At 38.3% G+C, this 22,416-nt stretch overlaps 1 protein-coding gene across 3 annotated transcripts in view; it reads left to right on the forward strand.

Moving 5' to 3' along the window:
* PTPRN2 (protein tyrosine phosphatase receptor type N2) overlaps positions 1 to 22,416 on the forward strand; it is a 665,329-nt gene that overhangs the window by 256,899 nt on the left and 386,014 nt on the right. For all 3 annotated transcript variants that reach the window (XM_054817056.1, XM_054817058.1, XM_054817057.1), the window contains exons 7-9: positions 5,527 to 5,769; positions 7,210 to 7,250; positions 9,055 to 9,428. In XM_054817056.1, coding sequence (XP_054673031.1) covers positions 5,527 to 5,769; positions 7,210 to 7,250; positions 9,055 to 9,428 — 658 coding nt within the window. The remainder of the gene's footprint in view (positions 1 to 5,526; positions 5,770 to 7,209; positions 7,251 to 9,054; positions 9,429 to 22,416) is intronic.

A 22,416-nucleotide genomic window follows, 5' to 3' on the forward strand; every position in this document is an offset into this window, starting at 1 on the left:
AAACATGGCTGAGCGTTCCTGATTCTGTTTAGAAGGGGTCAGTGGGAGGGTATAAAGGCTGTGCACAGGTACATGCATGTTCGAGTACATGTGCTGCTTAAGTGATGTGCCACTGCAGTATCCATCTGCTTTTTGGTCTTTCTCCAAAAATATCTTCTGATTTTAATAAATTCATAATAATTTCTTTAAATTACCCAAAAGTGTTTGTAAATAGATGCACTGATATTTATTTGTGTATCAGCCTTATCCAATAATATGCAAATGATATACAAGCATGGTCAAGTGCCATAAAAAGAAGTGGAAACATCCATATTTAGCATGGACACCTATTAACATCATATCAGTGACCTCATGAAGTTAGCAAGGCTCTTTATGTAGACCTCCATTTCACCAGGCTGTTATAGACATTTTGGTGACTGTTCCTCCTGCTACACTGAACTCAGGATGCTTCTCATACCTGTTGGCTTTGGTTATCACCTTTGGCCCTTGACCAATCTATAATGGGTTTATTTAATGAACCAGGAGGACCTGTCGTGAGCCTGTTAGCGTTACCTGGAGTAGGGCCTGTGACCACACTTTCTCATGTGATTCCCCACCCTGTTCCCCCATTTCCATTTTATTTGAGATTGAGACTGCTTTGTTATTGACCATGAACCTGTGGAAGTAGACTGGAGAGATAAGACTTGGGAAGATAATAGATACAAAGAAAAGTCAGTTTGGAAAAAAATTGAATGGAATGGAAATGGCAAGGCTATATTGACTGCATGTTGTTGAGTATCTTAGCAGTTGGTCTTGACAGCTGGCTGTGAAACAATTGAAATAAACAAAAATCTGATAGTTTTACATGAACATAGCTCTTTTAAATATATATGTCCTGAAATATAATTCTCTTTTAAGATTTCTGTTCAAACATTGCTGTAATGGCTAGTCACTAGCTTAAATAAAATTTAACAGGCAAATGCAGATGCAAATTATTTTTCTGAGGCTCAAAATTTGCTTTCACCTTGGAAACCTCAGGGTTTTTTCAGCCACTTTTGACTTGAATCTGCTGCCGAATTCCTGTAATTCGAACTAGCTTTTTTATCATAAATGAATGAACATTGTTTGTACAACTTTTGCTCAGTGTAGCAATTGCTTTTACGGTGTTCCATTTGCTGGAATTTGCTTGAAACACCGTCCTATGCATTTTGCTATAAACTTCATAGTATTTGTAACCACTCTTTTGATGTATTTTAAGAATCTTAGTCCCATATTCAGAAAATAGATAAACTTTCAGGACTCTAAGTAACATTAGCACTGAGTAAATTTGAAAATATGAGAGTCTAAATTTTGAAAAAATAGTCCTACTAGGCCTGTGGTTTTGAATTTTTTTCATAAATCCAATTTCTTGGTAAGATGTTTCCTAATAGCTTGAAAATCACAGTAACTGAATGACATTCTTCTCAATGTGTTGTGGCTAGAAACCAGGGGTTCTAAGTCAAGGGAAAAGAAATGTGGTTTCTGTTCTGAAGTTGAACAAATCAAAAATGCTTCAAAAATATAGTAGGAAAGTGAGCGAGTGATCCTAAAGCAGCCAGTATCATTTAATAGTTAGAAAACTCATCTGCATTGTGGGAAAGTCATGTTCAAGGCTCTAATCAGCTGGCTGTTTTGGGCATGTTCTCTCTTCTTTTGCCTAGAATTGAATGTTAATGAGTTATATTTGTGTGACTTAGAAACCTTTCGTTCTTGGCATAGATGTTTTCTAAGGCCATTCGACATTTACAAGAGGTTTAGAAACGCAGAGGTGGCTTCTTGATCTGCACTAAAACTTATTATGAATATTTGTAAATATTATTCCACATGATTGCAAAAACCTTCAAAATCTCCTTCATAGATTGTTAGCTGCTGCACATCATAAGTTATTCATATCAATGGATAAATGGCAAAAACTCTTGAAAAAGAGAGTCCCTGAAGTCATCACAGTTTTCATTCTTTTGTAGATGCACTGATGTCAGGTAATCAAATGGTGTTCCAAGAACACCTTTTCCTACTGTGATGTGCCTTGCAATGTGTCTTTGTACATTTAGCAGAAAAGTTTTAGTTTTGATTTGGAACTGACATTTATTCTGTCTTGTCTTTGCTGACTTTATTAGCTCTGCTTCAATAATTTAGGTTTTTCCGTCAGGTTATTGTCCGATAGTTCTATAAAACATAAGAAGAGAAATGATACCTAAGCAGACACAAGGCTTCTGTGGTAATCTGACAGGGCTGATATTTCCTACAGCTTAATTTCCTGCATTGCTGCTATGTGTAACATTTTCTCCTAATGGCCATCTTCTAGGCAGCTGTTGTGCTTCTTGAAAAAGTTTCTTGAATTCAGTGCGATCAAGTCTAGTGAAAACTTTTATTGCAGTTTGGATCAATTTGATCTTGTAGATTACTTTTCTAAACAAAAGCATTTGGTCATTATGTTTTTACTATATTATTAAATTCATAACAGGGGATGGATACAATACAAAGAAATGTGGAAAGTATTCAATGTTTTCTGTGAGATTAAGTCTTTGGCAGTTGTTACTGAACACATCTGCTTTCCTGTACTAAGCACTCTGCTATTTCAGTATAGTACCATCATCTTTCTTGGCTGCCACAGTTTGAAGCAGCATCAGAGATTTATCATATTTACTGATAGTCACACTTAAGTGCATTTAAAACTATGCTTTTGTATGTTAATTTCAAAAGTTCACCACATACAACCTCAGCTGAATTTTGTAATGAAATCAGGAGAATTATGTAATATTATCATGGTGGATTATTGGAAAGATGTATCCTTTTAACCTGGAAAAGTACATCAAGAACCACCTTCCCCACGTGTCAAACCCCTCTGACTCACAGTAAACCTACTATTTAAATGGCTTAAGTTATCTTGGTTTATATGACTAATTAGTTTAGAGAAAATGGCATTAGTTTAGTTGGTGAATTATGGGGCAGGTTGGAGGAAATTAATCTCTGCCTTGAGATGACATTGAGAAGCTGATGGTCAGCTGCAGGCTCTAACCTCTTCAGCTAACACTGTGGGGTCCAAAACATGACAGATGTGTCCAAGGTCTTGGCCTCTTTTCCCAACAACAAATAATCCTTGATTCTTGTCTCTCTGTAAAATCACAGATGTTCTGCTGCCTCTTCCCTGGAGCAAAACAGTCCCTAACTACTTCTCCTTCTTCTTTCCTAGTCTATATTCCTTCCTCCTTTGCTGTAAGAAGCAAACCCTTCTCTTTAGCCCCTTTCCTAGTAGAGTTTTCCCCTTTGCACACCTACATTTTAATTCACCTTTATATAAGCCTAAAAGCTGACAGCAGTCCCAAAGTCTTGTTTACAGATGATGATGAACGTGTCCAACCACAGGGCTTAACAGGGAGAATGTTACTATAAGAAAAATAGTTGGATGTTGCCTTCAAACTGCTTATAAATAAATTCATACATTCAACAGAGATTTAAAAGCAGTCCATACCTTCCTTTTCTTACACAATACTATCTATGCGAAAGAGTTTTCATGCTTCCATGCATACGCATATGTATGCTAAATTCCTGATCAGCACAGAATCATAGAATGGTTTGGATTGCAGGGGACCTTAAAGATGATCTAGTTCCACGCCCCTGTCATGCACAGGGACACCCTCCTCTAGACCAGGTTGCCCAAAGCCCCATCCAACCTGGCCTTGAACACTTTCAGGGATGGGGCCTCCACAACTTCTCTGGGCAACCTGTGCCAGTGCCTCACCATCCTCACAGCAGAGAATTTCTTCAAAATATCTGATCTAAATCTCCCCTCTTTCAGTTTAAAGCCATTCCCCCTTGTCCTATGACTTCATGCCCTTGTAAACAGTCCCTCTCCAGCTTTCCTGTAGGCCCCTTTAGGTACTGGAAGGCTACTCTAAAGTCTCCCTGGAGCCTTCTCTTCTCCAGGCTGAACAACCCCAACTCTCTCAGCCTGTCTTCACAGGAGAGGTGTTCTGGCCCTCTCATCATCTTTGTTGCCTCCTCTGGACTTGCTCCAACAGCCTGATGTGTTTCTTGTAGTGGGGACCCCAGAGCTGGATGCAGTACTCCAGGTGGGTTCTCACGAGAGCGGAGTAGAGGGGCAGAATCCCCTCCCTCGACCTGCTGGTCACACCTCTTTTGATGCAGCCCAGAATACGGTTGGCTGTCTGGGCTGCAAGCGCACACTGCCATCTCATGTTGAGCTTGTCATCAACCAACACCCCCAAGTCCTTCTCCTCAGGGCTGCTTTCAGTCCATTCCTCGCCCAGCCTGTAGCTGTGCCTGGGATTGCCCCAACCCATGTGCAAGACCTTTCACTTGGCCTTGTTGAACTTCATGAGGTTCACAGAGGCCCACCTCTCCAAGGCCCCTCTGGATGGCATCCCTTCCCTCCAGTGTGTCAACCACACAACACAGCTTGGTTGCTGAGGGTGCGCTCAATCCCACTGTTCATATCACTGACAAATATGTTAAGGGAGGGGAGTCATAAAACAGCTTGGTGGGCATCTGACATCCAGCCAAGGTTAACCTACCACAGGCATGATTGAAGATGGTTTCATTATGCTAAAGAAAGCCCTACATTTAGTGTCTCGTACTCCAATGGACATTAGGCTGAGTTTTGCAGAGTTGTACAGAATGGTGCTGAAGGATATACGCAGTCAGAAAAGTACCTTCTCTAAGAGCTGTTATATCTTCTAACTCACCTTTAATATCCATTGTCCTTGAGTTTTCTCATCTTTTTTCACATCAAGGTTGGGTTTTTTTAGTGGTTGTTTGGGGTTTTTTTTTCTTCCCCAAAATATAAGTCCATTTGCTTTTCCTGACCTTGAATGTCATCTTAATATTTCTTTCCTCAAAGTTACTCATAAAACATTCATAGCTGACAAACCAAAACAGAAAAGTTCACTTTTGACAAAATATATATTTTCCAAGAGAAACCAATACAATTTAGAAGGTTTGTCCATTACATATCCATGTATGTATTGGACATATATCCATATTCACTTCCAATTTTAGAGGAGCTTTTTAATTTAAAGACAACTATATTATTTTTCTCCAGAACTCTATAGAGCAGTCACCAAATAAACCTTACCTCTAATAAACAGTAGTGTTGTTTGTGCTCTCTTAGTGCAGCTACAAAAAAGCTAAGCTACTGTAACACTTGTCTTCAGTGTTTTCAGTCGGTTTTGACTAGGCAACAACACTCTTTGTGCAAAGAAAAAGTGACAATTCTATACCCCTCTCTCTAGGTCAACTTGCTGGGTTGTAGTGGCATACATGCCACAGTGCCTGACACCAATTCACCTTGTCATAAACTCTAACATCCATTTATAATACTGTGTTCTCTGTAAAGATGGCAGCATGAATGCGTATGTGCTTTTTGGGAAGACAGACGCTTTCCATGAAGGAAAAGATATCTTTTAGGAAAAATGAAAGATACTGATACAAGCACATGTGCTTCATGTATGCAGCTAAATCTTGTGCTTATGTTGTTTTGTGATCCAGAGACGCTTATTAAAGATGTGCTGAAGGACCTAGAGAAACACCAGGTGAACGTGGAGAATCTCAGCTCGACAGAACTGGATGAGATTGCTGATACTATCGCCAATGCAATTCAAACAGTTGGCATTCAGGAAGAAATGGAACAAGATGCTGGAAAAACTAGAGAAGCACAAATGAAGGAAGGAGATGCTCAAGGAAGGGCAGAGATTCAGACTGGATTAATGGAAAACAGTGTTAACGTACCAGGTATTAATTCTAAGAGTTAAGTACAGCACAAGATAGCTACCCTAATTTTCCTTTATTGTTTCACATTAGTGCTAAACTTTTAAAAATCAGTTTTAAAGAGGACAGGAGGAAAATTTTCTCTATTTAGTTCTGGTGGACTTGGCAGTGCTAGGTTGATGGTTGGACTTGGTGATCTTAAAGGTTTTTTCGAACCTAAATGATTCTGTGTTTCTATGTTTTTTCCCTGAAGGCTGTAGAATTTTGGCTGTGTTGTTTTCTTTTTACATCAGAAACTTTATTTATCAAAAATGCATCTGTTTGTGAACCCTTGGTTTTCAAGCTTCACAAACAAGATAAACCTACACATCCAATTATATTGAAATACAAATTGCTTTATGCTGTGTGATCTAATTTCCCTTTCTTGAAAATGTGATGTTTAAGCAAAATGATAATGAAAAATGATTATATTCCAAGAAGGTATTTTGAAATATGTGGGGGAAAATTGTGTTTTACAGATACTCATTCTTTAATGTACCACAGTTACTTGCAGAAGAAAATCTTAAGACAGGTATGGGTAGAAAACTACTCATTCCCTTTCCTGCTTAGGGAAATAAAAGAGTTGTTATGGTTATTTGCTTCTGTCTGGACACGTATTTTCCTGGTGATGCAGATTCAGGAGATACAGTAATAGCCATTAATGAGTTGATACCACAGTGGGACATAAGTTACCATGTACCCATTCTCTATTTTAGGAATGTGATGATATCTAAGACAGCAAAAACATATTGTATGTGGCAAACAGTGATTTTAACTTACTGTCTTTTTTTCATGGTGATATATTGAAATGCTTAGTGGTTAGTGATATTCTGGTTATTTTAATTGCCAATTCTTTGTATAGATTAAAATGAGCAGACTTGAGGGTTTGTCCTGAATCATGCTGGGGGAGATGAATGAGATTCAGTTCATAAACCAAAAAGCCAGCATTGTTTGACTGAGGTTAATGATGTGACTGCATATCATCAGTGTAGTTAAACTGTAACATGTTTTTGCTGCATGATATCTATAGAAATAAGTCTTTTCATTCTACCACAATGTGTATGAGGGGTGTATATGTTTCCTTTTTCTTTAATGTAAATGTCAGCTAGAACCATTGTATTGTTTTTTTCTTAGATATTGATAAACTGATATGAAGATTGGACACTTAATTAGCAAAATAACACTATTACATTGGCCCTTGAAGTACACTGTCTATTGATCTTGCATTAATTTGCTATCGAAGTGGGGTTAGAATAATGATACTGAATTATAAAGTGCTCTTTACTCTGCCCTTTCAGCTTTGATGTCTTAATGTTTAAATTGCATGAAAAGGCCACCACTACAAAGCAGTCTATAAGCGGTGTTTGTTTCATACGTGATGGTTTCCCTTCATAACTATGTATCTGTGCTTTTCATATCCTACAGACAACGGAGTGCGTGAAACCAGTGCCAAAACTGATAAAGAGGTAGAGTACCAGTATTTTAACAGAACAAGTATTCCATCTCAGAAGATCAGGTTTATGTGCAGCGAAGGTCAAAACCACATTTCTGAAACATAAGAATCGTTTTGTGTCTTGTGTTGATATAATTCATTAGCACAGCATACGCATATTGTTGTTGATACTCTGAAATATTGAATGAATATTTGTTTAAAACTTAAGCAAAATGAGTGTGTGGTTCAAGAAACAAAAATCAAGTCCTGCTATGCCTCTCTCACAGTTGTAAATAGACAGAATTCATAACAGATCCCAAAGTTCAGAGAAATTCAGGCTTTCACTCTGGTTAGTAAATTTTGAGTGTTGAGATGTTCTGTTGAAAACACCCTTCTTTCACCTTCCTTTGGCTCTTAGTTCTGGGCAATGTAAGCATCCTTGCTCAGATAATCTCTCTGGTTTTCAGAAGCAGATGAGCAAACATATTCCCTCTGATGGCACCTGTTTGTGGGAGGGTTCAGAATTCCCTGTTTCTTATAGTCTGCCATTCTTTACCATTAATTCTTCCAAATTGCTGAATATCAGAGATATTTCAAAAGCTCTAGGCATTTCATCTCGTACTCTAGGTGGTAACATCAAATTTGGGTTTGTAATCCAGATTGTTTTTTACAATATTCCTCATGAGCTTTGAATCATATCCTATATACTTACGTCCTATATTCAGCCATTTTTGAGGTATATTCATCTTTCTTTTTTGGGTTGCATGGAGCAGAAAAATCTCAAAGAAATATTTTTTTAAAAACTGCCATGAAACTTCTCCTACTATATACTCTATCAAAAGCTAACACCGCAGGACTCATAAATGGACAAACCCTCTTGTGTTCACATCCCTTTAGTAGCAACCCTTCTACCAAGCAAGGAAAACACACAAGTGGACAAATTGGCAGGAGTTTCAACCACCCACATGAAATTCTTCAGAGAATGAAGCATTGCATTCACATTAGATTTACAGAGGATCCCATGTATAGATTTCTTAGTGACAGTTGGAATAGGGGATGTGACAGAAAAGAATATATTGTGACACAGAGCACAAAGTTCCCATTAGCCATCATCTCCTCCCAAATGCTTGGCTGAAATAAACTTACACAATGGAACTAGGTAACGAATTGTTCCAGGCATGTGGTTTGAATTTCCTCATTTGTTTATTGTTTTGATTTATTAGACAGACTTCTCCTGTGACCATATATTTATTTAGCTTAGTGGATCACTCACAGTTGGTTACAATTTCTAGAGATAAATAAGCGAAATATAATTTGTCACACAATAGCTCTTCCCTTTCCTGCATTATGACTTGTGACACTGCATGTTTCCAGTCCTAAAACTTAAGCATATTGATGGATATTTCTATTATTTCTTCTTTTCATTAACGTATTTAATAACAAAGTTTTATTATCAATACTTAAACACACAGATACATAAAAATGAACACTATGAAAATGCCATCAGCATTTTCTTCTAGCTGTTCAAGACAGGGAAAAGGCTATCCAGATTCTGTGATGTTTGAAGAAAAAACTAACTGTTAAGCATAGAATTTCTTCACCCTTCTTAAAAAATTGAAAAATACATTGGCATAATTTAATGTTATTTTATTACTACTGAATGGACATTATGTTCTTACGTAATCTTGCACCATTTAGAAATTAAGAAAATGACCGTATGGCATTTGTGTGAATAGCTTCTACTGTATCAATAAGAGTTTGAAATATTATATCCAGCTTTGGCTCAGTATAACATTCCTGTGTTTAGTTTTAAAAATAATAATATTCTTTTAATACAGGAGAAGGCTGAAAAACTACTTAACTTCTTGAATGAGAACGCATTACCCGAAAATATGCCTAAAGACCTTATACCTGAAGAATCTGCTAAGACAGAAACCAAGAAATCTGAAGACACTGACTCTTCTTCCTCAGAAGAAATAAATGCTGGTGTGGAAAATGTAAAAAGTGAGACTTTCTCAAGGGAACTGACAGCTGCAAAGAACAGTGAACCTGACTCCAAAGACCCAAGCGAGACCCGCTACTGGATTAAGAACGCTTTAATGCAGGATGGAAACTCCTATGAAGAGCCTCAGAAAAATATGGGACAAGGCTTACAACTTGAAGTGAAGTCTTCTGAGGAGAAAGAATACGGCTATATTGTGACAGTGAAAGAGTAAGTACAGCAGCCAATTTGAATGGCATTTTTAACTGGAGAAAAGATAAAGTCATTGCACCTAATGAAATATGAATGTACAAGACGAAAATGCCACAGGCCTGATTTTTAATACATCTGAAACTGTTTGGAACCTGTTCAGTACTTTGATGAAAATACAAGAAAACAGTTCCATCTTCTTACAGTTGCCTTTCCTCCAATGCGGAAGATATTTAGTTTGTAGCTCTTTTACTCAGACCTCTATCTTCTCATGTTCCAGTGACCTTCCAATATGTCAGTAAGTGTGCTTGTGGTTAGGATGTGGGCTTTAAATATTTGACTTGAAAGTAGCCTAAATATCAACGCCTGAGTCATTCTTTCAAAAAATGACACACAGTAATAAAGCACAATATTTTCTCTGTGATTTCATTTTGATCTGAAAGTAACACATATAGGAATCCAAACACCACATATGCAGCTAGTTTAGAAAGAAAGACCTAATGATTTCAGGTCATGTCACTAATGAATTTGACATTTAATGCTATACTTTCAAAAGACAGCTTTTTTCCCCTAGTGATACACAGTTTATTAAAGGAACATTTGGGAGTTTAGAATGATGTGGGCACTTTTATATCCTTTTTCCCCCTGTGAGAACAATGTTATATTTGCTTAGCAATCCCGACTCATCTTCTGTGAGAAATTGGGAATTTCTAGGATGGGCTTACAAACATCTACCCAGCATTATAGAGAAACTGAGACAGAACTTCTGTAGCATGGATTGATTCTTTTTTATTAATGGAATCGAAGGCAATAGGATTGTGAAGGATTCTTGGTTTTACCACACCGTGTTGCTTTGAAATGCATGTGGCTGGGTATCAGAGGACAGCTTCTTGTTTGCCTTCTCCCAGGGGCTACACTTGAGAAAGACGGGATCACGAAGAAAGGATGCTATTTGGGGGGGAAAGAGATTTTATACAGTGCATGGAGGGACAGACAGAAGAAAGGAGAGTGAAAACTGAGACTCAGCAGCCTGCAAACGTCAGAGACAGACAGAGACAGACAGAGACTTCTCAGAAAGTAGGGAACAAACACCCACTCCTCAGAGATAATGGAAGGAATAAATGATTTGAAGTCCTCATACTTCTGTAACTTGTCTGTGTGTCAATAACCAATGTTAATCATTATTTAATGGCTAAGTGCTTTGGATTAATTAACCAGTTTTAAAATGCTTTTGCAATTACACTTTCCAATTGTTTTCCTGTAACGTTCATTTTTGTTGACTGGTTCGTGTAGCAGGCTCACTATTCTCAAGAGCCAACTCCAGGAGAAAGCCAGTTATTAGAAAGCAATAAGTTTTTTGTCTAGGTCGTACCTTAGTCCTTCAGGCAGGCTACATTTCTGTTTGCTTTTTGCCAAGGGGGCACTCAGGAGTCTCCTTCTGCATTTTTGAAACCAGTCTTACCAGAAAATGATGGGATACCCTAGTTTCACAACACCTCTTGGTTCCTGCCTATGGATGCTATGTGAAGCAGTAGAATCTAGTTTTTCCCCAGCTCAGTGCTACTTCCCCCAGGCCTTTTAACTCACATCAGTCTGGAAGGCGCCTTTATATCCAACAGTATCTTAATGACACCATTTCCCTTGACCATCCAAACTTATTTGGCTCATAAATTCTCTAAAAGCTTGGAGCTTTCACAGTTCTGTGTAAGGGGAGACGTTCTGACTTTCAGTCTTCACAGCAAGTAGATTCTTCACTGTGTCATCTTATCTGGTTTTCTTCCAAGCTAGTCCCCTGCTGATGGGTTTTCTCCAAATTCTGTCTATTATTGTTCAATAAAACTTGCTGAATAGGGTCGTTTGTCCAAAGATTCTTGGTCCTAGAGGACTCCACATACACAAGTATAATTTAGCATAGATTTGTTCAGCTTCTTTATTATTTTCAGTACTAGAAAGACAAAAAGTACTTTTCTTGTATACTGATTATTACAGTTTTAGTAACTTTTGGACAAGATGCTTTTAGATAAACATTGGGATGTTGTTAAAAATGCTCAGAAATAATGAGAAAAAAATTTGCAAAGAGTTAGATGAAACTACTTCAAATGGTTTGAAATAAAAAAATACGTTTATCAAAACAATTTTAGTTTTTAATGGTAACCAGCTCACTACCTAAAGCATGTGCTATCTGTATTCAGCAAACTTAACTGATAACTCCTCACTACATTCTTAGCAATTTGAGTACAATTAGATGTCATCTTCTCCAAAGTCACTGCAGAGAAAAAGATAATAAACTTCCATGCTTGTTTTCAGTTCCTAATCTAGAATGAGTTATCTGTTAACGATAGTTAGCTGATTGAGTTGAACTACAGTAAAATTCCTTTTGTACCAGGATTATGTTGTATTCTCTCTGCAGCAAACAGATTTTGGTTCAGGATTCTTAGCCAGTACCATAACTGTTCAGTGATTTGACCCTCATCAGCATTTCAACTCAAAAATACACTGATTTAATTTTTGTTGTTGTTGTTAAACTTGTTTGTTTTGAATAGATCTATCTGAAATAAGAGTAAAATGAAGACCCCATATTTTGCAAAACAAAATTTATATATTCTGGAATTTTATAAGAATAACAAAACCTGTTCAGGAAATTCCATGTGCTAAAAATTGACTTGTCCACTCCACAGGAACAGTGAAACACTTTCTACAGTATTTGAGGGATCTGTTGTGTACTAGTATTTCCCACAACCATTTCTTTAGTACATAAACTGGCCTTAGAGAGCAATTGGATCAGTGTAGTCGAGAGTTTCAGTAAGGACTTATTTTCATGAATGTTGCTGTAATTGCATTTTTTCTTATAGAATCACAGAATGGTTTGGGTTGGAAGGGACCTCAAAGATCATCTAGTTCCAACCCCCCTGCCACGGGCAGGGACACCCTCCACTAGGCCAGGTTGCCCAAAGCCCCATCCAACCTGGCCTTGAACACTTCCAGGGATGGGGCCTCCACAACCTCTCTGGGCAACCTGTGCCAGTGCCTCACCACTCTAACAGTAAAGAATTTCTTTCTAACATCTAATCTAAATCGACCCTCCTTCAGCTTAAACCCATAACCCCTTGACCTATCACTCCATGCCCTTGTAAACAGTCCCTCTCCAGCTTTCCTGTAGGCCCCTTTAGGTACTGGCAGGTTGCTATAAGGTGTCCCCGGAGCCTTTTCTTCTCCAGGCTGAACAACCCCAACTCTCTCAGCCTGTCCTCACAGGAGAAGTGCTCCAGCCCTCTGATCATTTCTTGCGGGAGAGAGGATAGAGAAAGGGATGTTTGTTAACTATCACTGCAAAGAAGAGAAATTTTAATGTCATTTAAGGAACATTTCTTTAGTAGACTTCTTGCATCATTAAGTTTTTGTACTAAAAATCTTACTGGCTGTTTGCAGTAAATAAATAGTATTAATAAATGGCTTAGGTGCATGCTGCAGATTTATATATAACTGTACATGCATGTTATATTCATGCAGTGGAGTAAAGGGACTGGAACTATTCCTAGTCAGATCTTTAATCTATGTCAGTCTAAAATTACTCCTGTTTGAGAGGTGATTGTAGTCTGTAAGTACTCAAGAAATTGATTTCACAACTGATCTTTGATATTTTGTGTTTAGATCTTTATGCTTTTTTAAAGTTCTCAATTTTAAGTAGAGAGGAAGCTGGACCTAAGGGTAGGCATGAAATATATCTTTCTAACAACATGAGTGTTAGTCAGATTCATATGTGAAGTATCTTTCTTGCAGCAAGTAGCACATTTAAGATTATAAACCTAAAATTATGATTTAGGTGGGGTTTCTTAGTCCACTCTTAACTTCTGCACACAAAATTAAATACCAAAAATAAACCATGAGAGGTACTTATTTATTTTCCAATACTACTATGTATGTTTTTCTTCTTCCTCCATAAACCAATAACTCATCATTTCAACCCATCAATTTTTATTGGCCACAATTTTTTTTTTTTTTTTTTTTTTTTGAGCAGCAAAGCTTCATTTTTAAAGCTGAAACAGTGGTCTTTTGGTGAGAAAGGGAAGTAGTCCAACATATTTGTACACTGGGGATAATAGCTTGAGTTCTTTTCACCTTCTGATCCGAAAATGGAACTGAAAAGATTATACTCGGTGGTATAGTTGACAGATGTCAGGGGTGATCCATTCACTATTAGATTCTCAGGCTTCCATGGCTTTGCAAGTGTGACCCAAGGAGATATTAAGACTGCTTCAGTGAACTCCTAAGATGCCAGCTTTTAATTGTGCCACAAAGCAAAGATAAACATTTCCATGTAATACTTGAAGAAAAGATTTGTGATAGTTTAAAGACTTGTCAAAACGGCAGTCTGATTGTCAATGGCAAGAACAATAGGTCACTCCTGCTGCGTTTGCTGAGTGACCTTTCAGATGGTTGGAGCAGTGCAATCCATACCAATCCATAATATCCATCAGCGCTAAGCTTCGGAATGAATTGACAGTTTCAGTGTAGAAAATTGTCCAGCAAATCCTCCACTGTGCTGCTTCAGCACTTTATTATGCTGAGAAACCAATCAAACTGGGTGATTTACTTTGTTTACTCTTTTCTCCTTCAAAAAAATTGGTATTCTACCACTGTAGGATTTGTGTGAAAGAGGTTTGTTTCTTTCTCGTGTAACTGCTTTGAACTGTTTCTACTAATTTTAGCTCTGAAATTCTAAAGTTATCTTAGAAAACAAAGTTATCTACAGAATGTTATTTTAATTTGTTTGCTACTTTGGCCGTAATTATTAAATACCTTTCCTTTACAGTGGGGAAACATCAGTGTGAGCTCTGAGATCAGAGAAGTCTTTGGATCAAAGAACTCATCCTATTTTCTGAACTTCTAGTTCTTCAAGTATGAAAAACTTTCATTTAGTTACAAATAATGCCAACACTACAGTTTGTCTGGCAGGATATGCTCTAAGCTGAGGGCCAAGATCCCTCAATCAAAATATTTAAACAATGTTTAGCCTCCTTAGTCCGTCATGAGGAAACCCAAAGCCTGACTTTCCAGAACATGTAGTTCCTACCACCTCCAGTACAACGAAACGCAAGCTGCTGCATGCTCAGCAGCTTAAATACTCATTCTGGTGTGCAATTTCTTAAATATGAGATTTGGTAGTTAGATTTAAATGCACTAAGAAAAAATCCTCATTTGAGACTAGAAAGTTTGTCCTTTACACTGCTTATCACAGTCTTTTGAGCTTTTAAGTGAAGTCTGTCTTTTCTGAAGCCATGCTTGGACGCCCAGTGCAGAGGAATCTGTCCTGTGTAGTCATTTATCATAACGCATGTGCTTGAAGTTTTTTGCATGAATCCAAGATCACAGACAGCTCACGGCAGCTGTGTTAGCCTGTGAGCCAATTTCTGACATTGTTGTATTAGTCAGTTCCTGGATATTTGGTGTTTTGTCATATCTTAACTCTCAATTCCAGACTATGTAAAATTATGTAGGCTGTAAATCTGTTCACAACATGTTGACTTAATTGGATCATACATGCATTTCTGTACTTTTAATTTGAGGTAGCTGGTATTCTGCTCAGATGCTGCGAAAAAGCTGAAAATGGATCTTGTGTTCATGGTATAAAATTGCTATGGAATATGATTAGTCTGACCCATTGAACGTGTTGAAGGGTTAGGTTAATTCCAGATGCTTGATATTATTTCTCCACCTTTACCAAGGTGATAAACCATACCGCTTTGCATATAATGATTACTTTCTGCAGGATGGTGTTCAGGTTAGGACTCTGAATCTGGGTTACACAGAACTCATGGTTTATTCCCCAAGTTTTCTGTTTTCCAGGCAAGTCATTAAAGCATTGTATTTTTATAATCTTCATTATTTGTTTCCCCTGCCAGGTTAAAATATTTGGTGCATTTTATTTGCATTTAAAAATTAAATTTAAAATAAATAGGAGAAAATTAATCACAATATCTACAGCAATGAAACAGGGCTGATTGATAGGTTTTATTGTTCTTTGTTACTGGAAGGTCTTGATGTTTCTTAGAAGCTGAGCTTTTGTATTCTATGTGACTCTTCAGCTCTTTTTTAGAAAATAAAAACAAAATGTTCTTGTCCTTTAATACATATATACAAACAGAAACACTGATTTGACCTTCTCTGCATATCTCAATGTCCTCTTAGTAATTGTTATTCTACCTGCAAGCGTGCTTTATCAAGGCAAAAAGGATTTGTGCATATTCTTCACTTAACTTCTACAGCTAGCTTTAAAAAACTAAAAGAAATTATAACATACATAAACCAGAAAAACTCTTGCTACTGAAGTCTGTTAAAATCAGCAAGGAACAGCATTGCTCACATTAAAAAAAGGTTAAATGTAAAATTTTTATCCCCCACTTTGTCACTTTCCCTAGCAGTCTCTGCCCTTGTATAAGTAAGTTCCATAAATGTCCATCATTGATTTTAAAGCCAGAAGTTTTGCTTCTGTTAACATAGCTTGACTCCCTGCCTAAATAACCAGATGGCAAATACCTGCCTATGAATTTATCCAGTAGAGACAATTCTGTCATTGTGTCTCAGCGCCATAACTGGTGGAGAGACGTCATTCTAGAATCTTCCTTGGCTAAGTTTTCACATGTAATTATTCACACTCTCTAGAGTTTTCTAGACATAAAATAATTTTTCTCTCTTTAGTCCTCCAGATTCCTTGTGATACTTAGAAAGTGACAGAGATCATATCCCCCAGATTATTGCTTCAATGCCTTAATTCTGATATTATACATCCCATAGGAAAATGGTATTTCATACATCTTATTCTTGAACAAGAAAATAAGAGGAAAATAGCAGTTACTGTAGCTTTGCCATAGAGAACAATATTGTATTTTTATTTCAATAGGAGAGTTCAGCATTGAATATTTTGAATTTTTTCTTATTTGTTGTATGTGCAGGGATAAGATGATCATCTGTTGTACTTCTGTTTCCCTTGGCTTTTGTGTTTCCAAAATCTATTGAAATATATTATCCTAGAATATGATTCTCACCTGCTGATGTAGATCATTTTACAAGAGAAGTTTGCTTCCAAGGGTCCATCTTTCCCTCCTCTTAAGACTTCACTTCCCCAGATGTTTTCCTCTGCTTTCTATCAGGACTAGCTCTGCATTTTTACTTCTAGAGGAACATCCAGAGCAAAACTTTGAATTGATGTAGCCGGTGCCCAGCCAATCCGTCACACTAGCAACAATAATGGCAAGGAATCACTCTGGTCACTTGAATTGATGAAAGGCAATGGGTAATTGTAGGAGTGCGCCTGGAATCCCCAGCAGCGCCCCAAGGACTAGCTCACAGTTGTATCTCTCCACGTAGCTGAACAGATGTGGCTGTTGGCCTGGTTTCCCAGAACAGACACTCCCAGGCATTCCCATCTCTGTCTTTCCATGCCTTCCGTGCCACATCAGCATCCCTTTGTCGGGTCTTTCAGGAGAGCAGCGGATGCAGGTACTCCACAACCGCTCTGTGAGCAGGTTCAGGTTACTCTGCTGTCTCCAGGCTACAGACCTTGAGTTGCCGAGGCTGCACATCATTACTTATCCAGGAACTAGGGATGGGACTGGGAGCTGTGCTTTGTTTTTATAAACAGTGGTAGTCAGTAAAACCCTGAGATCCTGCAATATCTCACAGTACCATTGGTCAATAGGTGTATCACAGTGTTTTTCAGGTAATTGCCATGTAGTTCATTATAAAAGAGTGATGAATTTTAAGCTTTTGAAATGAGTGAGAAGGAGAAAGTAAAAAATCAGGATTCCTGGAAATGCAGCAAACTGAATCATAATGCAGTTTATTATCTACCAGTACTTTTCATCAGTGCTGTTCTGTCCAGTCCTGGGAAGCTTAGATATAAAAATGCCACCATTTAATTTTCATGCCTGAAAATTTTTTGGAATTTCTTAACTCGAATAACATGTACACAATGTAAACGCTTGACCACTACAAATTAGAATGAAAAATTTTAATCTCACTCTAAATCATTATTTCACACAAATGAATTTTTGTAAGTAGAAAGTCAGTGAGGACTAATTCAGAACGCAGAGAATAAATTGGAACAGAGAAAATATTTTGATTTTTCTTTCAAGTAGATATTCTGGCTTTCCACTGGCACTTGTTTGAAGAAGGTATGCCACAATCTAAAGACTAGGTATATCTGCTATAGAAATGAAATTAGAGTTAGTTTCTTAATAGCATGGAAAATGATTTTTATAAAAAGTCAGGTTTAAAACCTTTGAAGTTTGGATCTCTTACAGAAATTTTTGTGTTTCTTTAACTTCTTTCTTTTAACACCAGGTTGTTGGATATTCTTTGTCATTTTTAATTTAAACAATTTGCATTATAAATTGGTCCAGGCTTTAAGCTGCCCTGAAGGAAGAAGGAAGATATGAAGGAAAGGAAAGAATGAAAAGTCAGAAGTGCATTAAAATGTGTATCATCAGTTGTCTTCAATCTCCTTTCTTAATTACTTGTATGAAGGACTAATTTGATATGAAAGAACAACTTTGTATTTTCAAGGCTTTTTTGCATCAGAGATTCGGGGTTTGTGGCGGGTGGACTCCAGCGCTGTATCTAACATTCAGCATAAAATGCATTAGGGAGTACTTTGGTGGGGTCCATTTCAGTCTCAGAAAGGAGGATATCACAATTACGGCACCAATTATTGCTATTATTTCCATGCTTCTGCTAGGGACAAGGCATCTGTATGAATTTGTTGCTATTAACCCAGCTGGAGGCACTGTGTGTTTGAAGTAATGCAAGTACAGGCTGGCACAGTGTCACACTTCCATTATAACTCTAGAGAGTTGATCCTTCTCGACTTCTCTATCACTCTCATGTATCCATGATGTCGTTATCTCCTCTGACCTTCATAGCCTGACCACTGCCATTGATTTTTACCAAGTGTCATCTGTGTTACAAATTGGTCTGGACTTGAATCTGGCTGTATTAAGGGGTTTAAATTCACACTTACTGGGAAAAGAGGGAAAAAATTACAGAAAGTGGGAATTTGCTGAGCTGTCAAAACATAAGTAAGTTTAAAAAGGTTTTATGGCTAATAAAGCCTTTGAGGAAACAAGCATAGAAAAATGAAACCAGACTCCAATGCAATAAAATTGCAGTGTCCTTAAAATGATTACAGTAACAGTGCTGTGAAGTCAGGCAGCTCTCAAACAATCCGGTGGGTAGCTTTGTGCCCAGAAGTTATTTGGTTGCTTTCACGAATCCTGAATAAATGTGAACCATTTAAAAAAATAATCATTATTTAAACTAAATTTAAGGCACCACGTTCAAACCAAATTAAATCCATTTAGGGCTGAACTACATTCCTTCTCTAAGTCTTTACTGGGGACGTGGGCTTCAAGATGTATGAAACTACACTGAAACACGTACAAAAGACTCAAACTCAGACAAGGAAGGCTGTTGTAACGCCATGGACTTGAAACATCAGTGCCCAGGACTTTCACTATAGATTATCGGATGAGTTACTCTCAGGGGCACTTCCAGACAAGAGAAATAAATACAATTTTGGCATCTAAATGTTTTTTTTTGGCTTGGTAGGCTCAGAAAGAATTTAATGGAAACACTATAAATTACTTTGATATTAAAACATTCCCAGTAGTCCTTGCTATGCCACTTACCTCCTCTGTGACCTGAAGCAAACTTCTCTAATGTCTCCAGTGTATGGATAATGTGCATCTCTCTTGTGATGAGTGAGACTTCCCTTGTGTCTAGAAAAAGTGAAGTAGGAGTTGAAGAAGACTCAATTCAATAGCTTGCTATTGGTCGTTGCCAACCTGATGAGAATGGGAGAGTCATGTCACTGTGTTACTATGTCTTCTCTGACGTGCCGTGTGCTACCTAAGGTGGCAGGAGCACTTACTCCTTCCATGGGGCACATGTAGCTGACACCATACACCATTTATTCCCTCCTCAGAGAAATGTGACGTCTTTGCTCCAGATTGCAGGGTTCGTGATTCAGATGTTGGTAGCTGGCAGCTAAATCAGCCAGGTTTGGTAAGTGACCTTTCAGATCAGTGAAGAGTGGTGTTGCTGTACTAGAAAGTACCGTGAAGCCAAATTACAGGAGACAGTGGGAAGAGGGGAGTGAAAATCTCTTGAGGAACCTTGGTAAAGCTACGTCTGGTTATTTTGATGGCATCAGCAGCTCTTCCATAGTTCAGTTACTACTGACATTTGCACACAAAGAGGTTCACATCCTTCTATTTCATACTTCAGTAACTGAGTTTCCCATTATGTTGCTTGTTAAAATATTTACTAATCTTAGCAGGAAAAATAAATAAATAAATAAGAGTAAAGAGAAAAGGAAAAAAAAACCCACAACCCTGTGTCCTTTAAATAAAAGCTTTCCTCGTATTGTTTTCAGCTTTTCTGAGCTGAAGAAGTGCTGTGATCACAGACTCTGAGACCATATCAATGATAAGCTACTATTCACATTTTAAATCTTGGCTATTTATATCTGAAGGCCACTGAGCCTCGGCCAGGAGGCAGTGTCAGGGACCCTCTCTTCTCCTTCACAGCACCACCATGCCTGGAAGACCCTCAGGAGTGAAGCACCTTCTGATGAGATACATCAGACTCTTCCAGAAGACAAGCTGCTGTTGCAGCAAAACCACAAGTTGTATCTCCCCTTCAAATCAACAGGAGATAAATGGGATGCTCTTCATACTGATTTTAAGGAGAGTGAGTCACAGAGCAAGGGCCAGGGTGTCACTGCAGATTAAGAACTGGTTATGAGATAGGAGGGAAAGATTCGTCATGAACTGCTGCTTCTCAGCGTGTAGAGAGATTAGTGGTACCCCATGGGCAAATTGTCTCTGTTAGGAAGAACTATGGAGGATTTAGAAAAATTCCAGATGGATTTAAATACATTGAGGGATTAAGGAGCACAATGGTAGATGAAATTCAGCTGGAATAAGTGTGACAGAATAATAGACATTAACAAAAATAGTCCTTTTGGGGAAGAAAAAAAAACATATATTCTGAAAACTCCTCATGGTCTGGGCTCTGAGGCTGTGGAAAATTTTGAAGAAAAGATTTGCTGTGTTTAGATACATGAATCCTGCCCTTGGTACGGTAGCACGTATTTTCAGACTTGAAAATTTAAAAGAAGGCATGCAAATCCTGAAGTAGGTGCCCCGTTTCCCTGCCGTGTATTTCTAAAACAGAAACTAGTCTAATATATATCACTGAGGTCAAGAGTTCAGCAGGAGACTTTTTTAAGAGAGAGATTTTTATAAATAATTAGCATATACATAATCACATTAACTAATTGTTGTAGAATTATACATTAATCTTATTTATTTATTTTCAGAAGGAATATTCTTGCTTCTGGGTATGAGGCACAAGGGACTGATTTCTGATCTCTGCCTGTTCTTTGCCTAGGCTGGAGTGCAGGGGGTGCGCGTGGAAATAGAGTGCATGGCTGAGATTGTCACCCCAATCTGGAAACATAGTGTTCATGTGTTTCATGAGGTTCATGTCAGGATAAGAAGGCACCCTTCTTGTATCTGACCACTGGAGTCTGATACTGAATCAGTTAGAATGTGGTCTTTTTGTGTGTAATATTCTCATTTATTTGGTCAGGTGTCCCTAGTACTCCGGGGATAGAATATGGATGTTTTGCTAATTTTGACTGGGCTTTGGGCAACTGCCTGAATACTGGCAATTTCATAGCAACCCCATGCCTTTTAAGTTTTTCCTCAGGGAAACTTAACTGCTTAACTACTTTTTTAACATCTTTCTTTCTTGATTTTCAGCAGTGCGAATACAAGACCCAAAAAAATTAAAGAACTATTGGTTTTTGTCTGTCACAGCATTGTTTTTCCCAGAGCAGACTGTTCCTTAGGTAGTCCTTACAGAGATGTATCTCAGCTAAACATTTCTCTTGCCCTCCTTCAGAACTTTTCTAGAATTATCTCGGACTTTATTTCTTAAGTCTTATTTTTGGACTCTCCTGTATTTACTGCTGGCTTAAGAAAATCAGGCAGTAGCATGTCTGAGATGGTTTAAAATAACCTCCAGTCTTGTGCTGGTGACTACTGCTGAGAACTGACTCAAGGTCTGGGGTTAGTCTGTACTGCTGGGGATGTGCTCCCTTCAGCAATTGCTCTTCTCGCTCCTCCTTGATCCCAGCAGCAGGAACTGGAAATTGCTTTCCCCCTCTTTACCCTTTTCTCTAGACTGCTTTTAGCAGGCAGAGCAGTCATAGCTGGTATGCGCCAGCCCCTTGCCCACGGAGAGGCAGCGCTCAAGTCCTGGCATTCCGGCTCTTCCGCTTCTCCTTGCCAGGCAATGCAGTGAGAGTGGAGATACGGTGTGAAAGGAAGCAGGCCTGAGACTGGCCCATGAAGGTGGGTGGTTAAAAGTGCTGCAGCTACTATCACCTGTTCAAAGGGACCCCCTCTACTGGATTTAATCTTTTTCATTCGTTAGAGCTAATAATAAGCAGACAGACTGTTCCTAGCATATCTGTAAGCCATTTTAAAGAAGCTCTGCAACACCTCCATACACCTCAGAGTCTCATTGCTCAGCCTGAACCCTGTGACAAATATACCTGCTCTTTTCCAGGCACGGAGGGAGGATGGCAGCTTGTGCTGGAGCTGGCCGGGCTGCTCCTCCCACCTCCCCATCAGCAGGGAGTTTGCCTGCAGTCTGGTCAATGCCCATGCTGCTGCCAAATGGTTTTAGCAGCTAGAGAAAACTAGTCCTCAACCTTGTTCATCCTAAAGTTGACCTCTTTATTTGACTCTCTAAAGCATTCCATATGGTATTCCAGACCCGTATTTCTGAACTTTGATTATGCTTTTTTAAGGTTTAGCTTTTTATCTACAGTACTAAGGAGACTGTGCTGCACATTAAGAAAGTGATACTGTTATAGACTGTTGCCTTGTCAATGAGGGGAAGCCAATTTGATGTCAATGCACATAGACATTATTGAAAA

The sequence above is a fragment of the Grus americana genome, chromosome 2, assembly GCF_028858705.1.
Source record: "Grus americana isolate bGruAme1 chromosome 2, bGruAme1.mat, whole genome shotgun sequence".
Taxonomy (NCBI): Eukaryota; Metazoa; Chordata; class Aves; order Gruiformes; family Gruidae; genus Grus; species Grus americana.